At 44.8% G+C, this 21,811-nt stretch overlaps 1 protein-coding gene across 2 annotated transcripts in view; it reads right to left on the bottom strand.

Annotated features, from left to right (window-relative positions):
• Positions 1–15,358, bottom strand: part of MAST2 (microtubule associated serine/threonine kinase 2) — a 341,008-nt gene extending 325,650 nt beyond the window's left edge. For both annotated transcript variants that reach the window (XM_045026441.1, XM_045026440.1), the window contains exon 1: positions 14,986–15,358. In XM_045026441.1, coding sequence (XP_044882376.1) covers positions 14,986–15,135 — 150 coding nt within the window. In that variant the 5' untranslated portion in view covers positions 15,136–15,358. The remainder of the gene's footprint in view (positions 1–14,985) is intronic.
• Between the last annotated feature and the right edge of the window lie 6,453 nt (positions 15,359–21,811).

The raw sequence follows: 21,811 nt of genomic DNA, 5'->3' as shown, positions 1-21,811 counted from the left end.
TGCCTGGATTACACAGGAGGTGATGGATCTCCTGGGTCTATGGAGAGAAGAGGTTGTGCTGGCACAGCGCCAATCCAACTGTAGAACCATCAGTATCTATGAGCAGATTGCTCGGGGCATGGGGGAGAAGGGCTACAAGAGGGACCCGCAACAGTGCCACATGAAAGCCAAGGAGCAGCAGCAGGTGTACCAGTTGCTCTAGTGCGGAGCTGCAGACATGCCGCTTTTACAAAGAGCTGCATGCCATCCTCAGCAGAGACCCTACCACTACCCCCAAGAGCTCCATGGATACTTCGGAGGAGTCAGAGTCACAGGCCCCCAGAGTGAACAGTGAGGAGGCGGTGTTGGATAAGAAAGAGGATGACGACAACTATGGGGGACAGGCAACCAGGAGATCCAGTGGTGCAATGAGCCAGGAATTGTTTTTGACTCTAGAGCAGTCGAGCCAGTCCCTACACTCCAGCACGGGCGAGCATGATGCCAGGGAAGGAACCTCCGGTAAGTATGCAGTTTGCTTTGATATTGCAGGGACAAATCTGTTCATTTACTTTTTTAATCATGACAGAAATAGTAGTGAAATAACAAATAGAGGTAGAGTTGCTATCTGCTTCTCACTCCCCAGTACACTTAGGCTTAGGGGAACAGTTTGTGTGTACAGAGATGTCTCATGAATCCTCCATAGCGATCTTGAGGAAACTTTCCTCTTTCCTGGATAGTCTGCAATCCTCTGCTGAAGGTTTCTGAGGAGGGCTACCTTATTTCTTCCACTGCGGTAAGAGACCTTCACATGCCATTCAGCAATTACTTCAGCAAGCACCATTGCAGCACAAAGGCTAGCAGCATGCGGACCCAGCCTGCAGCTGGACACGTGTAGGAGCTGTTCCTTTTCAGCCTCCATTACCCTCAAGAATGAGATATCAACTAAAATCACCACCGCCTGTGGAAAACGATGCCAGTATTCAGTTCAATTGCCCTATCCACATATGCTACCCCCTTTATTATCCCAACTCACCCCCGTCCCCTGGGCCATATTCACCATGGCTGGGACTGCTGCAGTGCTCAATGAATCCCAAGAAGTGAGTATGTAATGTTTGTAACATGTGTGGATCAGGAGGTGTGAGTTCATTATATCAAGTTTCCATTTATCTTGTGAATACGCTCACAATAGTACCTCTGTGCATTGTATCTTTTGTAGCTGGAAATGTGGACTTGAGGTTCTCTCCATCCACACCAATCGAGCGGTTCAGACAAATAAGGAGGAGAAGGAAGAGGATCTGGGATGACATGTTCCAAAAGATCCTGCAAGCCTCTGGTGCTTCAGATATCAAGCACAGGACTTGGGGAATCACTGTGGCAGACAGAATGAACAGAGAGGAGCAAAGCAAAGGAAAAGGAGAGAGACAGGCAGCAGAAGATGCTAGCACTTCTCAAGAGGCAAACAGACAGGCTGGAGACTTTTGCTGACCTTCAGGCTTAACAGACCCATGCTTGCCTCCCCCTCTACAGCCCATAGAGAACTGAATTCTAGAACATGAACACACATGGCGTCCAAGGATGCTAACTTCCCCTACCATTCCACCCCACGGGAAAGTACAGGCAGTCATAGCCGCACATACACTGACCTGTGAGAGACATGGTTGGTGTATGTGTTTATGATTCTTTTCCCTGTATTTATAAGGTTTCATTCAGTTATAAATATGTCTGTTTGCATGGTTTTCGAATAAAAGCCCATTTATGGAAACTTAAGTCATTTTATTAGTTCACAACATCTGCAGGCTGGTGCTGACATCATTCACATGTAATAGTAATAGGTGCATTTGCAATGTTATATGACTACACATACAGCACTCATTACAAGGTTCATATCAGGATGCAAAATTAAAAAAAAAAAAACCCACAATGCCAGGCAGCACACACTACAGCTACACATATTACTGTGGCTCACTATTAAAATGGTCTTTCAAAGCCTCCAGTAGCCATATAGCTCCCGCTGAGTTCTTCTTATAGCCCTGATATCCGGATGCTCAAAATCAGCAGACATGAACCAACCCTCCTCGTCCTAGACGAGACACGATACATTGATCACTACCCACCGATCCGGCGGGTAGTGCAGACATACCCTTAGTGACTAACCTGTTGAACTAGAGATAGTTCACCTCCCAACGACTTCATAAATATCTGCTTCAATTACCTTTGGTAAATGAAATAACCAATAAATCAATTCATTTTCTGATATAGCTGTAAAACTAATCTGAAAAGTTTTCAAAATAAATCACTTTAAAAATGTATAGTGTGTACCTTCTAAAAATGAAACCTACATCTATCTCTGAGTTGTGAAGAACAACCACCAACAAGAATGCACTTTTATGTAGAAATCCATGATTAAATCGAGTCTTCCTGACTAGTGATTTAAACCAAATCCACCCTGATTTTGATGCAATCGCACCAATCCGTGCTCATTTCTCTGGCCCAAAAACTGTGTCCCACCACCCTCAGCTGCTCCATGAATGCCACCAATAACCTTGAATTATTTTTCACTGTTCCCTCAGCTAACTGTCCTTGAAAAACAGTCATGTCCCCCACTGTTGCACTACTTCCTGCAGGTCTGCAAATACATGAGAATCATGTGTCCTGTATTTGCTCCATTCATGAGAATAGTACAGAGTTGTGGCTTGACACATCTGTCAGAAATGGCAGACATTGAAAAGTGCAATGTGGGCTTGTGGAATTTTTAAAAAGGCAGGAAAATTATGGGATATGGATGGCATTATCGGATGGAGAAAGTTCCATGCTTCCAGAGATCCCTGTGCTATTCTTTTCTACCCCACAACACATTGTGAAAATTCCCCAAAAGGTACTGCACCAGATGGTAGTGTGTGGCACACTGGGACACCACAACACTTTGCATCAACACAAGCATTCCTAGTGAGTACGTGCAACTCCAACGTAATCATAAAGAACACATGCACCCAAGCAATATACAAGTATCAGTGGGTGTATGCTGACATAACTTCCATCAACCAAAGTTTGTAGGGTGGACGTGGCCTAAGTCAACGTCTCAATCTATAAAATAGAAATAACATTTACCACACTTAGAATATGTCACAGGGATCTTCAGAGATTTAGTACATTTATGCGGGAGATTTTCAAAGGCACAAAGGGCGGTTTGGCACTTAATTCCCATTGATTTAGGAGGTAGTCACCAAAATGCCCTCTGAGTCTTCAAAGAGCTCCCTCTAGACATTTATCCTGTAAAACAGTGCTATTCAAAGTGGTGATCTGTGGACTGGTGCCGGTCCATGAGCAATTGGCTGCCGGTCCGCAGCGAGTTTCCAGGAAAGAAAGAAAGAAATAATAGTATAATTTTAAAATCGCACTGGAATTCCACCAAGAATAATTATCAGTCGATAAAAGTTGACAATATTAAATAATACTATGTTTCCAGAAGCACATATTATAATATTGATAATTATGCCATAGCGCTACAGCATGGTTTGCATAAGACATGCAAGTGCGTGCTTACCCCACCCCTTCGCATATAAAGACCCCGCCCCACCAGCAGTTACCATCGAGAAGTTCAATAGAGAACCTCATACGGATCTCTGTGCGTTTGTCATTTGAGACCTCGTCCGAACCCACTGATCTGAGAATGTAAGTATTAATAATATTATAAATTTTAATAATTAGTTTATATCCGATCCCACCATATCCCTTACAAAGTAGATAGAGACAATTGAGCACCACACACCTATAGCCAAATAGACAGTCCTTGTAGGAGCAGGATTTTATAATTGTACTATAAGAATTGATATAAACTTTGATTTCATTCTGCCAGCCACATAACAGAAAGGAATGACCATCTGAGACTGGGATTCTGTTTCCAATATGCATTACAATTAGGACCTGTTATAAAGTTTAGTCAGTAAGAGACAGGATTCTGTATTGTGTCCATGATAAATAGATTAGAGAAATGTTGAGGATCTGAAGCCCCAATGTGAATTGTTTTAGTTGTAAATCGAGCCTTGCTAAATCTTATAATGTATTCTGCTGAATATAAAATACTGCTGTCTGTATACCTTTGAAGGTTTCTGAGAGAGACTGTTTGTGTGAATGAGGAATGAATGCATCAGGAAAAGATAAGGTGTGAAAGCCATCACAAATGTCCAGATGATCAAGAAAAAGTGAGAGACTTGGAAAAACCCAGGAGACAATAAGAAAACATCCATTGTATCAGATGCTAAACATGTTAGCAGCATTGACGACCTCAGAGGAGAGGCAGGCACCCCGAACGAGACAACAAATAGGAGATAACAATGGGAAGCCCGACAATAACCATCAAATGATAATAGCAGAAAACCCCAAGATTAACACCACTTAAGGACTTATGATTACAGAATGACACTGCAAAATGCATGGACTCAAATGGGAATTTACAACTGTAAAGCTGGGGTGTTTTGCAATGGAACTCTGGGTTCAGTCCTGCAAAGCCTCGGAGCATCGAATCGCGACCAACAAGAGCCCAGCTCCTCACTCGTGCTCAATCTAACTGGCCATTAGATTGACTCAAGCTACAACAGACTGGTAACTATAAACATCAACTGGCAGGAGAGAGAGAGAGAGAGAGAGAGAGAGAGTGTGTATTCGTTCCCACTGAAAAGGTCCCGTGTGCTTTGTATAAGCATAACATCCTTGCTTCCTCCATATCCATATATCATTTCACACACGCTCTTATTGTCCTTATTTATAGCCTTCCCCTCTTCTAGAATCAAACCTATGTGTTTCTGCCAAGAAGTTCTCGAAATTCCTCGCTTTCTCACTCCATATCTTTCAGACAGGTAAATCTTATTTTTGACATTCATTATTCATTATTTCCATATGTTCAAACCATCTTAACTTTCAAATTATTATCCTGTTTGCAATTTAATTTTAAAATTTATATTATCTTCTTATCCTAAGATTACTTACCCTGTTAATTACTGTTCTACCGCACATATTTCTCAATAAAAGCATTCCCACTGCATTTATTTGGCTTTTATCCTAATATAAATTAAGTATATTCCGGGGTAAGGGAATTTATATTAATTATTTTTATACCTAATTTACAGATGGCGAAGCAAGGCCCAATCAACATATTTATCAAGCAGAGACATCCAGTTGCTGAACACGCAAGGAATTCTGAATCAACAAAAATAATTCGTACTAGCTTTACTCAGAAATATGATTCCTCATACATTCAGTTCGATTTTGTAGCCACGAATAATGGTGGAGTGCCAAAACCGCAGTGTGTTATTTGTGGCGATGTGTGGCTAATGACGCAATGAAGCCGTCAAAGTTCAAGAGGCATTTAAATACAAAACATAATTAAATTAGTTCAAAGCCAAAAGAGTTCTTCGAAAGAAAGCATGTTGATTTAAAAGGCAGTCAGAAACAGATCTTGAAGTGTCACACAAATACTTCTGCTTTGCGAGCTTCTTATAAAGTAGCGCTTTGCGTTGCTAAGGCTAAAAAGCCATACACAATCAGTGAGACACTAGTGATAGGCTGTATTAAAGATGTCTGCATGGAAATGCTGAGCAAGCCGGCAGCAAAGAAAGTGGCTCAGGTGCAACTTTCAAATGACACTATAGCTCGGCGAATTCACAATCTGGCTCACGATATGGAAGATCAGCTCATAGGACAGATTAAATTGGCAAAGTACTTTTCTTTGCAGCTTGATGAAAGTACAGACGTTGCTAATATGGCAATACTGATGGTGTATGTGTGCTTTGAACATGAGGGTGATTTGAAGGAAGAGTTTTTGTTTTCTGCTTCACTACCAACAAAAGCAACTAGTTCTGAAGTGTTCAAGACTGTGAGCGACTACATCATTAACACATGTGGGTTTGATTTCAAGTTTCGTGTAGGTGTCTGTTCTGACGGTGCTGCCACAATGACAGGCCGGCATTCTGGAGTGGTTACTCAGATTAAGGCGCTTTCACCCGAATGCAAGTCAATGCACTGCTTCCTTCACTGAGAAAGTCATGCAACAAAAAAAAATGTCAACAGAACTAAACAGTGTGCTCAGCAAGGTCCTAAAAATTGTGAACCATATAAAGGCAAATGCTTTAAATTCAAGACTATTCACTGCATTATGTGATGATATGGGAGCTGATCATAAACAGCTCCTATTGCATGCCGATATACGTTGGTTATCGAGGGGAAAAGTCCCGTCAGGAGTATTCGAGGTCCGAGCTTGCTGAGTTTCTTCAGGACAAAAACCCAAATTGGTCACAATTGTTCCGAGGTGTGGATTGGATAGCCAAGCTGGCTTATTTGGCAAATACCTTTGCCATCTTTAATGATCTCAACACCTCCATGCAGGGAAGGATGGCTTCATGTCTTACAATTGCAGAGAAGATCAACGGACAAAAACGAAAGCTAAAAACATGGAAGAGTCGAGTGTCAAGAGATTGTTATGACATGTTTCACAACTTAGTGACAATCATCGCCGATGCAGGCAAAGACCTTGATGTTACATCTCTACGAAACGTCATCACTGAACACTTGACAAATTTGGCAGAACGTTTTGAGTTTTACTTTCCAGCAGATGAAGATTCACAGAAAGAGACTGGATGGATCCGAAATCTGTTTAGTCCATTGAAAGATGACTTAACTGTCACTATGGAGGATAAATTGTTGGAGCTGCCCGCTGACGGAAGACTGAAGATGAGTTTCAAAATTACATCACCACTTGCCTCCTTTTGGATAAAAGTGAAAGCAGAATATCCTGAGCTTACTGAAAATGCTCTGAAAACTCTTCTCCCATTTTCTTCAACATACCTCTTCAAGACTGGCTTCTCAACCATGAGGGTCATTAAGACAAAGTACAGGAATAGTATGGATAGTCATTCTCCATTGCATGTGGCACTGTCCTCAATTAAACCACGACTAGATAAGCTGACAAAGAAGCAGGCTCACCTTTCACATCAGTAAAGGTTAAGGTTTTAACATACCTATTATTGTATTAATTTTTTTAATAATATCTTTGTTAGGAGACTTTGCTGGTTTGATTTTTTAATTTATTTGTATTGTAATATTGTATTTGTTTACAAAATAAACAAAATAAAAAATGTCTGCCAACTTTTATTTTATTCATTATATTGTTTCTGATATAAATTAATATTACTACGAATGTCCAAATAATATTTTCTTGGATCGTAAACAAATAGTCATTTTATACTATCCGCACAGACGCACAGCCTTTCACTCAGTCTTCAATGTATTTAAATGGGAACATCTCCACATGTACGCCACACTCCCATTCCAATTAATACAGTGAAGAATGTTAGTTTTTCTGATCTGATGTGCTACGTGCCTATGCAAAAACAATAATATGGCATAAATATGGTACCGGTCCCTGGCAAATATGGTACTGGTCCCTGGCACATTGGGGGGAAAAAATTGCCGGTCCACCACATCAGATAGTTTGAGAAGCACTGCTGTAAAACACACTGAAAACTCATGATGGAATTCATATTATAGGTGGGGCTGCTAGTGCTGGCTATTATGATTGCCTGACATTTCCTATTTATAAGCAACTGAAAACACAGTCTTATGCATTGCCAAACTTTAACCATGTGGGCTGAAATTTTCCATGCTGGGTGTCAATCTTAAACTGACAAAACAGTTTGGTGTTTCCAAGAATGAGGCTAGGGATAAATACATCATTTTGCCTAAGATAAAAAATTCTGGCAACCTTTTCTTTGAGAAGCTCACTTCCCCATGCTTTGGAGCAGCAGGGACAAAGTTTGGCATGAAGGTGGCCTTTGCATCAGGGATGAGTCTTATCTTCGCCATGAAAAACTGCCCAAATTTGGCCAAATTACAAACCTTTGAAAAGTTGCAGTTTGCACATGCTTTTTGCATACTAGCAATTTCTTATTAGCTACATTTCCCAAAGATTCCATCCACACTGAGCATGCTCTAAGACTTTCCCTGCAATAGCAGCTCGGGGCTGCTGCTGCAGGCTGTGTCAAGTCCTGGTCCAGGAACCTGAACTGACAGTAGGGAGAGAGCCTCTCCTATGTACAGAAGGCACAGGCAATCTTAATTCTGGCATTCCCTAATTTGTGTGTGCTTGACTTTGCAACCTTAATGTTCTTTTAGCACACTTTTCTTCCATTTAATACCTAACTGTATTTGAAATCCATTATTTGTATCTAACAGACTAACTTCAAGGGGTAGGGACATTTTCCTGTTTTGCGTAATATCAAGAACACAGACATAATTAACATCTTGCCATTGCAAATACTGCTTTACACATCACTATTTTAATGGGCAATTGAGAAGACAGATTTTAAAAGGGTCCCTATTTTGCTTCTAGGCCCTGGTCCTGCAATCAGATCCAAGTGGATGGAACTTGCCACCTGCACAGTCCAACTAAACTCTGACATTCCAAAAAGGTCCAAAAGTCTATCCACAAGAACTAGATTGCAAGGATGGGGCCCTAATTACTTGACTCCGTTCTGATATATTCTAATTTTTCTAAACAGCAGTCTGACATGATTAAATGTGTTTGTTAAGGGCAAAATCTCAAGAAAATTGGAGCCAAAATTTGACCTTCCTTAAAGAACATCTACTACATTGTAGAATGTAGTTTTAAAATTTCAGCTGTAAAAACATTTGTACTTGAATATTAATTCTTCAAAAACTCAGACAGAATTACAAAGTCAGAAGGTCTACACGTAAGATTTTTTTAAAGAAGTAATAAAGTACATGAACATCTTCCCTATGCTGCTTTGTCAGTGTGCCATAGACAGAGTAGAAAATTGATTTATCTTAAAAAGTTTCACCAAAATAACCCTTTTTCTACTTAGAAATACATGTTTGAGCCTTGCAAGCTTAAATGACATGCACGTTCATGTGCATTTCCCCCACCCCAGAGGTAGGATCCTACAGGCTCATGAAAGAGGCCTATCTATTATCCTTGTTACAGGAGTGCCCCAAGGCCTAAAATCGGAATTGGGGCTCCACTGTGCTACATGCTCCACAAATACATAAAGCAACATTCTTTGCCCTAAAGATATTACAATCTAATTTAAGACAAGACATTACAAGTAACATAAGATAGAAGGAAAGGGAGCACAAGGGTAACAATAATAAGATCACACAGTTACATGGGTTAGCTGGTTCACAATTTGATTCCAAATCATTTTAACAAATATACGTGGCAGTTCTTGCCAGTATTACAACTTCCCACTCTTCTACACTCAAACTAGCAACCACACATAGCACCCAGACACCAAGGGTGGCATTAACAGTGACCTTTCAGCACCATTCCATGTACATTCATTAACATGGACTTCAAAAAATCCATTCACCTACTTGTTAGCGGTGAGTGATAAGACCTACACCATCAATCTTATGAAGAATTTAATATTTAATTAAAAGGTTTCCATTCCTTATCGTTGCAAAGATAACCTAAAGAAGAACCAAATGTAAAGCAATGCAGTTCTATCTTTCTAAGTTCACAGATAGGAGCTGCACTAGAGCTAACTCTTCCAAGAAGCAGCAGAGTAAAATTAACAAGAATCTGGTTAGTTGTCCTGTAATATGGCAAACTCTGAAATTGACTAAAGTATGGAGGTTACTCTTACTACTTTGGAAAGCAATTAGCATCAGCAAGGGCAGGCAAAGGCAAACTTAAATTTTATCAGGCATCCTCTGGCCAAAAGCCAACACAAATACCCTCTCACCCCTACCCCCCAAGCAGACTTCAGGGGCAGCATAGTAACAAGAATTCCAGAAAATTCCCTCTTCCCAGCAGGTCAATAGGCTCTGAGATTCTCATCAATATACCCGTGGAGCTTACAGATTGGTCCTCCACTCTTGTTTCATATCACTCTATCAAAATGTAAGTCCTCCAATAGACTAACACTGGGGTGGGCAAACTTTTTGGCCTGAGGACCACATCTGGCCGGGGAAATTGTATGCAGGGCCATGAATGTAGGGCTGAGGTGGGGGTTGGAGGTGCAGGAGGGAGTGCGGGCTGTGGGAGGGAGTGCAGAAGGGGACTCAGGGCAGGGGGTTGGGGTGCAAGAGGGGGTGCAGAGTGCAGGAGGGGGTTCAGGACAGGGGGTTGAGGTGCAGGAGGGGTGTGGCAGGGGGCTCAAGGCAGGGGGTTGAGGGGCGGGCTCTGGCCCAGCACCGCTTACCTCAAGTGGCTCCAGGGTGGCAGCAGCACGCAAAGAGGCTAAGGCAGGCTCCCTGCCTGCTCTGGCCCCACGCCGCTCCTGGAAGTGGCCAGTATGTCCAGCAGTGGCTCCTGGGGGTGGGGAAGGTGGCTCCTCCGCGCCCTGCCCTCACCTGTGGGTACCAGCCCCAGAATTCCCATTGGCTGCGGTTCTCCATTCCTGGCCAACGGGAACTGTGTGGGACAGTGCCTGCAGGCAAGGGCAGCGCACGGAGCCCTCTTTCCCCCCCCCTCCCCTCCCACCAGGGGCTGCAGGGATGTGGTCCTAGCCACTTCCAGGAACAGCATGGGGTCAGGGCAGGCAGGAAGCCCTGCTGCGCCAAGGGGCTGGCAATCCCACGGGCTGTATTAAAAGACCTGATGGGCCGGATCCAGCCCACAGGCCATAGTTTGCCCTCCCCTGCTATAACAGTTTAACTAACTAACTAAGCTTATGTTCTATAAAGCAGCTTAAATAGAGTTTTCACGCATTATATTTCAAAACAAAAATGATAGACATTAAATTAGTAAGATTTTCCAATATCTCATTTCACAAACATAAAAAACCTCTTCTCAGTTTCAACACATAAAAACAATCTTAAAATGACAAGCAGTGATACATGCAACCAGTAAAGTCAAAGGCCTACAGCAGATAGATTTTTACAATCTATATTGGTGAAATTACTCTGAATACTAGTTGCAAAGATATAGAAAGTATATATTTGTAAAAAAATACCAAGTAGAAGATGATTCTCAATACCTAATGCTATATTAGTACTCATGTTCCAAGTATTGTATAGACATTAACTTGTCGTCTCTCATCTATTCACAAGAAACATGGTCACCTCCAAAAAAAAAATCTAGACATAGGATTTGCTTAGCTTACACGAAACAGAACCCAGAGAGCTCTATTTTTAATATGACTCTCAAAATGGCCAAGTAAAATGATGCATTACTGCACCACAGCAGTCTGCATACTTACTGTACTTTTTGCTACTCTACAAATAAATCAATGTCACTAAAAAGGTTCATCAGTCTTTCCAACATGCTAAATCTCATCTGCCATGTTCTGGGAGAAATGGGGAGAGAAAATTAAAATAAATAGTTATTTGTTAAATTGGTGTTTAACTATATGTCTGAACTAAAGCTTTTAGGACCTCTTGGTCTTCCTGCCCTTGTAATCACAGCAGTCTCAAAATGTCTAATTTGTCATTTTATTTTTAATTAGGAAAAAAGTTACATTTAAGGGAAGAAAAAAACAAGCTGGGTTTGAAAAGCTGAAATGCTGACATGTCCTGAGTTTTCTAATTTTTAAACAATTTTACAAACTTTAGATAACTATAATAGACAGACAGACACAAGGACACAGCCAGGGGGTTGTGGGACAGACAGACACAAGGACACAGCCAGGGGGTTGTGGGACAGACAGACACAGCCAGGGGTTGTGGGACAGACAGACATAAGGACACACCCAGGGGGGTTGTGGCACAGACACACAGCCGGGGGTGGTGGGGACAGACAGACACAAAGACACAGTCGGGGGGGGGGGGCGTTGGTGGGGACAAACAGACACAGTTGGGGGGTTGTGGGACAGACAGACACAGCCGGGGGTGGTGGGGGCAGCCAGCCAGACACAGCTGGGGGTTGTGGGACAGACACACACCAGGACACAGCCAGGGGAGTTGTGAGGACAGACAGACGGACACAGCTGGGGGGTTGTGGGGACAGACAGATGGAGCCGTGGGCGGAGAAAGGAGCAGCAATGGGCACCCCGGGGCTGGTATAAAATATACAGGATGGGGGGAGCTTCCTGAGGGGACTATAGCAACACCCCCCGCAGAGCAGACCCAGGTTGCAGCTGGCTCCGCCCATCACAGCCCCCTGCCCCACAGAGACCCACACAACCCTCTGCCCCCTCGAGAGACTCCCAATGACCCCTGTCACTCCTCTCCAGAGAGCCCTCCCCTTTGTGCCAGCCCACTCCCCTCCCCCACTGCCTCCCCTCCTCCAAAGCTCCCTACAATCTCCCCCTTTGCCTTCCGCCCCCCAGCCCAGCCCATTCCATTGGCCGGGAGGCTCCCAGTCTAGTGGCTATCAGGGCCCACGGGAGTTGCACATGAGGCAGGGTGCCTGCCTGCAGATGCAGACCTGCCTGGCTGTGCCTCCACAGCACAGGGAGGGGGAGCCCGAGCCACAGGTGAGCAAGCCCTGGTCATCATCACAGGCCCAGTAATTCTCTGGATATTTAATTTCACTGAGGCAAAATGTGTGCAATTTTATGGGTTGAATGATTGAATGACATAATACCCACCTGCCCGCATTGTCCATCACTAAGTCCAGTAATTTTGTCAAGTGTTTGTTGCACAAAATTGTGGTGCCTACCCCTACCTTGTGCTTCAGGGGGTGATGGGGTCCAGGGCAGCCTGTTATAGCCTGTTATAGAACTACCTGATTAGTAATTGGATATGTTGGCTGGCATCTTTTTTTACGTGTTCGCTCCCCCTGATGTTAGAACCTGGCTACACCACTGGGGAGGGGAGCTTCCTAGACCTGTACAGCTGGGGCTTAGGTGAATTTTGTGATACTGTGCCCCTCCCCAGCTACCACCCTGCAGTCCCCACTCCTGCACCATGCTGGGCAAGGGGCAGCCCCATCCCCAGTGAGGGATGGCAGCAGGGGAGGCAGCAGGGGAGGGGTGGCAGCAGGGGAGGCCACACGTGATGGCAACCTCCCCCCTCGGTACCCACCATAGGGGAGGTGAGTGGGCTTTCTGGACCTGAGAGGGACCTAGGAGCATGTGCAGTGAACTGCGGGGGAGAGGAGGGGTCCCTCCCCTGGAGCTTGCTGCTGCCAGGGAGGGTGGAGGGGAGTCCTCTTTGGCCCTAGCCCTGGGGCAGCCTGTCTGCACCCCAAGTTCCTTATCCCCAGCCCTGCCCCAGAGTCCTCAGCTGACGGGAAAAACACGCAACTTAAATTTGGTGATCAGTTTAGAGTATCATAGAATATCAGGGTTGGAAGGGGCCTCAGGAGGTCATCTAGTCCAACCTCATGCTCAAAGCAGGACCAATTCCCAACTAAATCATCCCAGCCAGGGCTTTGTCAAGCCGGGCCTTAAAAACCTCTAAGGAAGGAGATTCCACCACCTCCCTAGGTAACCCATTCCAGTGTTTCACCACCCTCCTAGTGAAAAAGTTTTTCTTAATATCCAACCTAAACCTCCACCACTGCAACTTGAGACCATTGCGCCTTGTTTTGTCCTCTGCTACCACTGAGAACAGTCTAGATCCATCCTCTTTGGAACCCCCTTTCAGGTAGTTGAAAGCAGCTATCAAATCCTCCCTCATTCTTCTCTTCTGCAGACTAAAACATCCCAGTTCCCTCAGCCTCTCCTCAGAAGTCATGTGCTCCATCCCCCTAATCATTTTTGTTGCCCTCCACTGGATTTTCCAATTTTTCCACATCCTTCTTGCAATGTGGGGCCCAAAACTGCACGTAGTACTCTAGATGAGGCCTCACCAATGTTGAATAGAGGAGAATGATCATGTCCCTCGATCTGCTGGCAATGCCCCTACTTATACAGCCCAAAATGCTGTTAGCCTTCTTGACAAAGGCCAGAGGGGGGAGTGTTAGTGCCTGTGCGGACTTCTGGGAAGTGCATGGGGTGGAAGGGGATGCTGGGATGCTCTGGAACCACTCCTTCAAAGCCAGTCAGGACTCTGGGGGAGCCTCCTCTCTGAGCAGACTGTCTCCAGGGCAAGAAGCTTACACCTTCCTGGGTCTGACCTCGGAGCATTCAGCATGCCCTTCCACACCATGCACTTTCCGCAGTGAGTCCGCCCAGGCGGGGTCCTGGGGCAGCCAGAGGTCCCTGCACCCCAACTCCGCAGTCAGATGTGACTCTCAGCCAGACTGTAAAACAGAAGGTTTATTAGATGACGGGAACACAGTTTAAACAGAGCTTGTTGGTACAGAAAACAGAACCCCTCTGTCAGGTCCATCTTGCGGGGTGGGGAGCCCAGAACCAAGTTCTGGGCCTCTCCCGATTTCCCCAGCCAGCTCCAAACTGACACTCCCTCCTCTGGCCTCTGTGTCTCTTCCGGACAAGGAGGCCACCTGATCTCTTTGTCCCCAACACCTTCAGTTGGCATCTTGCAGGGGAAACTGAGGCACCCACACAGTATTCAGAGAAAATATTAAGAACATTCCCACTTCATCACAACAGGTGCAACAAAATATAATACTGTACATTGAAGTAGACAAGTGCTGCTTCTGACTTTCCACTTTTAATTGACCCTTGTAATCTTGTGGCGCTGACACGTTGTAGCTTCATTTTATATCGGCTTACAGGGCGGGAGCGGGGGGGGGGGGCACCACCATTTTGGGCCCCACCAAAAATTATACAAACCTGCCGCCTATGACTGGCACGCCACATCACGTCCCCTTCCCCGAGAAGGCTCAGCCACACAGCTGTGACGCTTGCCTCACACCGTCTACCTACCCGCAACTCAGGTGCATGCAGCCTCCCTCCCTCGGCATCCTGTCCCGTCTGCCCTACCATGCACCCAGCCAGCCACGCGATGCACCACCCCGGGCGCGCCCCCACGCCGCCTGCTCCCTTCACCCCAGAACAGACCCATCGCCCCCGCCCCACCTGCCCCGAGCCCCCCGCCCCGCCCACACGATGCAGCCCAGTCACACCTGCCCGGTGCCCCGCAACGCGACCCCCGCCCGCCCGCCCAGGGGTGGAAGGGGATCCGGCGCGGTGCCCCCTTTACCTTCTCCTTCGCCTCCCCGCAGGCGGCGCCCGGGGCCCTGGCGTCCTGCGGCTCCCTCCTGCCGCCCCCCGCGGCGGCCGCCCGGCCGGGCTCCCTCCTGGGGGGCGGCGGGGGCCCCGCTTTCTCCCCCCGGGAGCGGCCCTTCTTCATGGCGGCGGCTCCTCAGCGGCGGCGGAACGGGGGCCCCCGCGGCGCGCGGCCGGCCATGGCCGGGGTGAGTCACGGAGGGAAGAGCCGAGCCGGCGACGCCTCCTCGGCAGGGAGGAGCCCGGCCGCTGCCCCGCCCTCCTGTCAGGGCGGCCGCGGCGCGGAACGAGCGCGGCGGCAAGCGGCTGCTGCAGCGGCACCGCCCCCTTCCCCTGCTCTCGCGAGAGGCCGGTAGCGCCCCGGCGGGCGGGCTGAAGGGAGAGCCGGGGCGCGAGGCGGGCGAGAAGGGGGCGGTAACGAGGGCGCGCGACACAGGGACAAGCGAGGGGGAGGAGCCACGCCCGCGTGGCACAGCGCGCGGGCGGGACAGACCGAAAGAGGCGAGGCGGGAGGGGCGCGAGGCGGGATGGCACCGCGCACAATGAAGGGAGGCGGGCAGTAGCCACCACCCTCTGGGCCAGGCTACCAGCCCTCAGTGTCGCCAGCAGCACCCCCCGCGGGCCCCTGGCCCCAGGCCTGTCAGGGCAGGGCATAGGCTAAGGGCAGCCCAGCCATGCCATCAGCTGGCTACCGTGTGCCTAAGGCTAATTGCCCAGGTCATGGAAACACAACTGAATGGGGGGATACCGTGCCAGTCAGCGCAGCCAGTGTTGGACCAGCATTCGACAGCATGGCACACGGGCAACTCTCCCAAGCACCTGCCTTGTGCAACAGAACCTGAGCTTTCATTACAAAAAAGGGTTGGTCTCCAGCTGTTGTCAGAGCAAGGGAAACCTCAGAAACATGCATAAAGTGTAACCAAAGTTGCAGCATATTCCAGAGTCTAGAACAATAGGTCTGAGAGATCTGAACTGCCTCGTTCACCTTAACTCACCTGCCCAGTGATGATAAATTTAAGTATCCATATTGTTAGCTATTTCATTACTCGGGAAATGATATAACAAAGAAGAGGGGATCATAAGAGTTGTACCATCCACTGTGAGTGTAGTCTTGTAACACCATCAGTAGGTGGGCATTTGGGAGAAACCACCACCTTTTAAAATCTCAATAAGGAGCCACACTCAAAGAGCCTAACAGGGCCCAGTCTGATTGAGGGGAAACCAAGCCCCAGGAGTCCAGCAAAGTCCCTGGCCATATTCAAATACCATTGAAGGGGAGCCAAGATCAAGGAGCCCAGTGGAGCAGACACATAATCATATATTTTGAACATCTATACAATCTACTGTGAGTAGTCTTTTATTTTGGTAACTTGTATGGACATAGTTTACTGTGTGGGTGGAATTTGGAAAAGTACCACCTTTTTTTTTAACCCCTGCCAAACACTAACAGAATAATAAAACAGGAGCAATATTGTCCTGTTATACCTAGCCCCTTACATGTATGGGTAGATGTTAGGACCCCATTCATCTGTAGACAACTCCAAGTACTGTACTTTGTAAGATCAGAATTTGCAAAAAAACAGAGAGACAAGTAACAGTTATCCAACTACATTTTATAACCCAGTGTTTCCTTACAGAAAGACACGAACAGGGAACAAATGAAAATGGAGTTCACCATCTCTCTACTGGAAAAAATGAACTGTACTGATTCATTCTCAAGAAATAACCAGACCATATATCCTTAACTCTTCATCTCCTGTCTCATTTGAGCTAGTCATAGCCATATAAGCTTGTAAACACTTTTGCCTTTAAATATTAACTGAATTTTGAGTGTATAATATGCCCATTTCTGGAGTGATATGCGGAAAAAGCAGCCTTCAAAGTTGGTCTATTTTCTGTGTTGCCATGCACAAATCAGGATGCATTCCATTGCTGTGGAAAATAGTTCTTTCTTCCGCTTTGCCCTGCTGAAAATGTTTGTATGTCTTTGGCCTGGAGATATAGATGTTATAAATTCTCTTTTTTTTTTTTAATAGAAACAGCAGAATAAATGTTTTAATGATTTATTGATGTAAATGAGTGGGATCTTTTTAAAATTATTCTTGAGAATGTTTAAATTCTTGTTGAAAGTTATTCCATTTTAATGACGGATTAGTGACAGCAATCCCTTTTACTCATAATTGTATAAGATTAAGATAAGACAGTCGTTTTAGAAATTCCCATCTGGGAATCTTGTCCTCAGCAACCATAAATGAAGGACATTCCTGTAGTCTTGGGTTGTCTGTGTTAATATTAGTCTATTAGGATGGCATGATGCCTGTTCATAAATCAGTTGGATCCTTGCCCTAGAGTAGGGGTGGCCAACCTATGGCTCCAGAGCCACATGCAGCACTTCAAAGGTTAACATGCGGCTCCTTGTACAGGCACCAACTCCAGGGCTGGAGCTACAGGTGCCAACTTTCCCATGTGGCAGGGGGTGCTCACTGCTCAACCCCTGGCTCTGCCACAGGCCCTGCTCCCATGCCACCCCTTCCCGTGCTCTCCTCTGAGCCTGCCGTGCCCTCACTCCTCCCCCCTCTCCCCTAGAGTCTCCTGCACACCACAAAACAGCTGATTGGGAGGTGCTGATCAGCCAGGCTGCCAGTGAATGGGAGGAACTGGGAGTGGGGGGCGGGGAGCTGATGGGGGGCTGCTGATGTACTACTGTGGCTCTTTGGCAATGTACATTGGTAAATTCTGGCTTCTTCTCAGGCTCAGATTGGCCACCCCGGCCCTAGAGCATAGGTGCCAGTCAGTAATGAGTATAGTGAAGCAGCCTGTAGGACACTCTTAACTGCCACCTCTTCTGAAAAAATCTCCTCTTGATTCAATGTGATTCTTTATACTTGATCACACCTGTCCATTTAATGTGCCAACAAAGAATACTTGACTGGAGGAGAAAAGGAAGACACAACATTTATGAAGGCTTCTGGCTGTTGAATATTTCTGTCTGCCTTGGAAACACACTGACAACAACCCTTAGGCAGACTTTTATAATTAATTTACCACCTATAAAGAAAGGTGGGACGACTTACTCAAGACCAGGTAATGAACAATTTGTTAAGATTTGATTCCCCTAGCTCACATAAAATAATACAAATTATGAATAATAATAATGAATAATAATGCTTAAAAGTATTTTACCTCTTCAAATACTGTACCATGAGTCACATTGTCTTACATATCTAATAGGAGAGTACTGGTTATAAGTGGGCAGTTGTATAACGGGTTAAAAATAAGAGTGGGTGGGTAAATACACAGTTTGTGTGACACCCAAGTTTGCAGTACTTAACCAAATTTCTCCTGGTATATGCCATAATATCAAAAAGAAATAGGGAAGAATTAATACATATATATTTTCCCTACTCCATTCAAGCTGACTCAGATGGCGTGGAAATGGGGGACCACAGGGAGCAGGTTGTGGCTTCCTAATTCAGGGTCACTTGGTCCCAGATCAAGTTAGCATACTCAGCTTTGCTGTGCCAAACCCTCTCCTTTCCCTGTTGTCCCCATACTGAGTCTACAGAACACCCCCAGCATGCCCCACTTCCTTTTACATTACAGACCGGGGATGGCTGATGATACAGAGCTCCCCTACACAGGAAAAATTCTCCACTGGTCTTCTTTAGCTACTTTAAAGGCACATTGTATGGCCTTAGAAGACCACAGAATCCAGCCTAATATACTTTCAAAATGTACCAATGCTTAACATTTTCAGAAAGGAAAGGACCCACATCAATCCTGAGCATTTTTATGACTCTTGGACACATTGCTATGGTACAAATGACTGGATCTGGAATGGAAATATTCAGCATGGAGAAACCATTAGATTCATAAACCTCATTATTAAAACAGAAAAGAATAATTAAAACTAAATAGTATATGCTAGAATGATGCTAAACCTGTGCAAAGTCTGAGGACAAAATCAAGTATTTTCACTGATACTTTAACTTTACCATTAATACCAGATTTAAAGCAATAACTAAAACAAAAATTAGCCAGCTGATCAGTTGGCTCACTGATTCCAGAGCAGAAGCTGCTGCTACCAAACAAATATATTGCTGAGGCTTGTCATTTAACATTCTATTCATTCTATTACATGATCTTCATTCTCAACATTGTTACTCTGAGCTGGATAAAATGGCTCTAGCTTTTATGTATGCTAAGCCATCTTGTTCTTTCTATAAGTGGCCCAGTTCCAATGGTATTCAGATAGAAGTTTTGGTCTTGACACTGTAATACTAAACGTTGATGGCTGGCATCATGCCATCATCTCTGATTGAAGACGGTGCAATTATTTTGGGGCAGATTGTCCTATATACAAGACCCACTGAGGGGACAAGAAACTATAGACCCTGTGCTACCACAATGCGTCTTGGCCAACCAGCCAATCTGGCCTCTGTGGCAGTACTCTTCAAGATTCAGTCAAAGGATGCCAGGATGCATCTGAGCAGTATCAGTTATGAGTGGCTAAGGTATAGAGTCAGTTAGTTTAAACGGGTGAGAAAATGGTATATACATTGTAAGAAGAATAGGAATTTTTTTTAAAGAGTTTGAAATCCATATGGGTAATTAGAACATTCACAGTTACATTAAGTAACGGGGGGAGGGTTGCTTGTTTTAGGAAAGGATATAAGTCTTCATATTTCAAGGCATAAACTAGTCATGAACTGATGGGGATTAGGAAGAAATTTCTCCTGCCCACAAATTATTTCCTAAGTGTCCGTTACAAAATTTTCTACATCTTTCTCTGAAGCAACTAATATCGGCCACTCTCAGGGACAAGATAGTAACCTAGATGGACCACTAGTCTGATCCAGTTTGGCAATTCCTATGTTTTTCTGTAAAATAAAGTCCACTCATAAGATGGAGATTTCCATTATTAGCTTTGTGGGCCCCGTATATGTATTAAGGAAATTTGTGCTGATGTTAGATGCTTCACTTGGCTCTGGTGCAATTCATCAACATAAAGGATTTGCACTGGTGTATATCATTTAAATACCTAATAGGGAAGTACTAGTTATTAGTGGGTGATTATATAACGGGTTAAAAGTAAGGGCGAGTGGGAGAGAGCACAGCTTGTGTAATACATAGGTTTACAGTCTTGTTATCAACCAAACAGCTCATGGAACGCTACAGAGCATCAAAAAGAGAAAAATGAGAGCAGTTAATAAATATATATAAAGGGTTTGTTTCTCGACTCCGTTAGAGCTGACTTGGCTGTACGGTGCCTGGCACAAAAGGGCCTGAGCCTGGTCCCTCTTGTGAACTTCTATATGCCATTCTCAACCTCAACCAACACAGTAAAGTGTGGGAGGTGTCAAACAGACTTCCCTGTCCTTCCTCTTTGCTGCTGGAAACCCTGCCAAATCCCCAGGCAACCATTCCTGTGACAGAATTGGAGATGCATCTGTGGAATTTTGCCCACTGGCACAAGAGCTGAATTTAATCCTCTGGGCTGGGCCTCAGTTTTCCTATGTATAAAATGCTGATAATAGTACTTACCCGCCTCAGAAAGGTGTTATTAGGTTTAATTAATGACATCTGGTAAAGTGCCTTGAGATCCTAAAATAGGTGGTGCTAGAGAAGTGTGAAGTATTCTTATTTTCAGCCAATATTACTGATTGTCATGCTCAACGTTGCTGTAGATAAAAGTCCATTAGTATTTCCATTAAGAGCCTTTATTTTCAGAGCTTTTAAACTCAGCTGTAAAAAAACTGCACCACACTGAAGCTTGACATACGGTATAAAGTATCAAGCCAGAAACAATTATTTTCTTTCTATTTAGTTCATATCAGTTTGCCAATTTATGTTGTAGGAGTAAATAAATGCTTAAATGCTATTTTGAATACAACTCTAAAATGGATTTATTTTATGTGAAAATGTGTAAGTGGTTGTTCTATAATGTAGACTAATCACTTTCTATTTTTAATGTGATAGTTCTAACTAGTAGCTACTGTTCATAAACTGTAACTATTTTTTCATTTATTAAAAAAAAATAGTGCATTAAGTTGATAAAATGAAATTAGTTGCACCTAAGCGGATAAAATGAAATGGGCCAGGCCACACCAACAGAATGGGGGATTGTATCCTGGAAAGCAGTGACCTTGACTCTGTGGTGCTGTGGCAAAAAGGGCTAACACAATCCTTGTATAAACAGTCAAAATAGGGAAGTGACTTTAACTCTGTGCACAGCATTAGTGAGGCTGATCCTGGAATACAACATACAGTTCTGCTGTCCGCATTTCAAAGAGGATGTTGAAAACATTGGAAAGCGTTTTGCACAGAGCCACAAAAGTTATCTGAGGGCTGCAATAAATGCCTTACAGTGAGAAATTTAAAGAGCTAACCTCTGTTTAGTTTATCAAAAAGAAGACTGAGAGAACTTGAATACAGTCTTACAGGGAGAAAAATATCAGGTACTAAAGAGCTCTTCAGTCTAGCAGAGAAAGGCATACACAAAAAACCATGGCCAGAAATTAAAGCCGGACAAATTCAGCCTGAAAATAAGGCACAACATTTTAACAGTGAAAGTAATTAACAGTTGGAACAAACTAGGGTGACCAGACAGCAAGTCTGAAAAATCAGGACAGCGGGTGGGGGGCGATAGGTGCCTATAGAAGACAAAGTCCCAAATATCGGGACTGTCCCTATAAAATCAGGACATCTGGTCATCCTAGAACAAACTACCAGGAAAGTGGTAATTCTTCATCTGTTGATGTCTTCAGATCAAGATTGGAAGTTTTTCTGGAAGATCTGCT

The sequence above is a fragment of the Mauremys mutica genome, chromosome 8, assembly GCF_020497125.1.
Source record: "Mauremys mutica isolate MM-2020 ecotype Southern chromosome 8, ASM2049712v1, whole genome shotgun sequence".
Lineage (NCBI taxonomy): Eukaryota > Metazoa > Chordata > Testudines > Geoemydidae > Mauremys > Mauremys mutica.
Note: the sequence above shows the minus strand (reverse complement) of the source record. Positions and strands in the feature narration are given on the sequence as shown.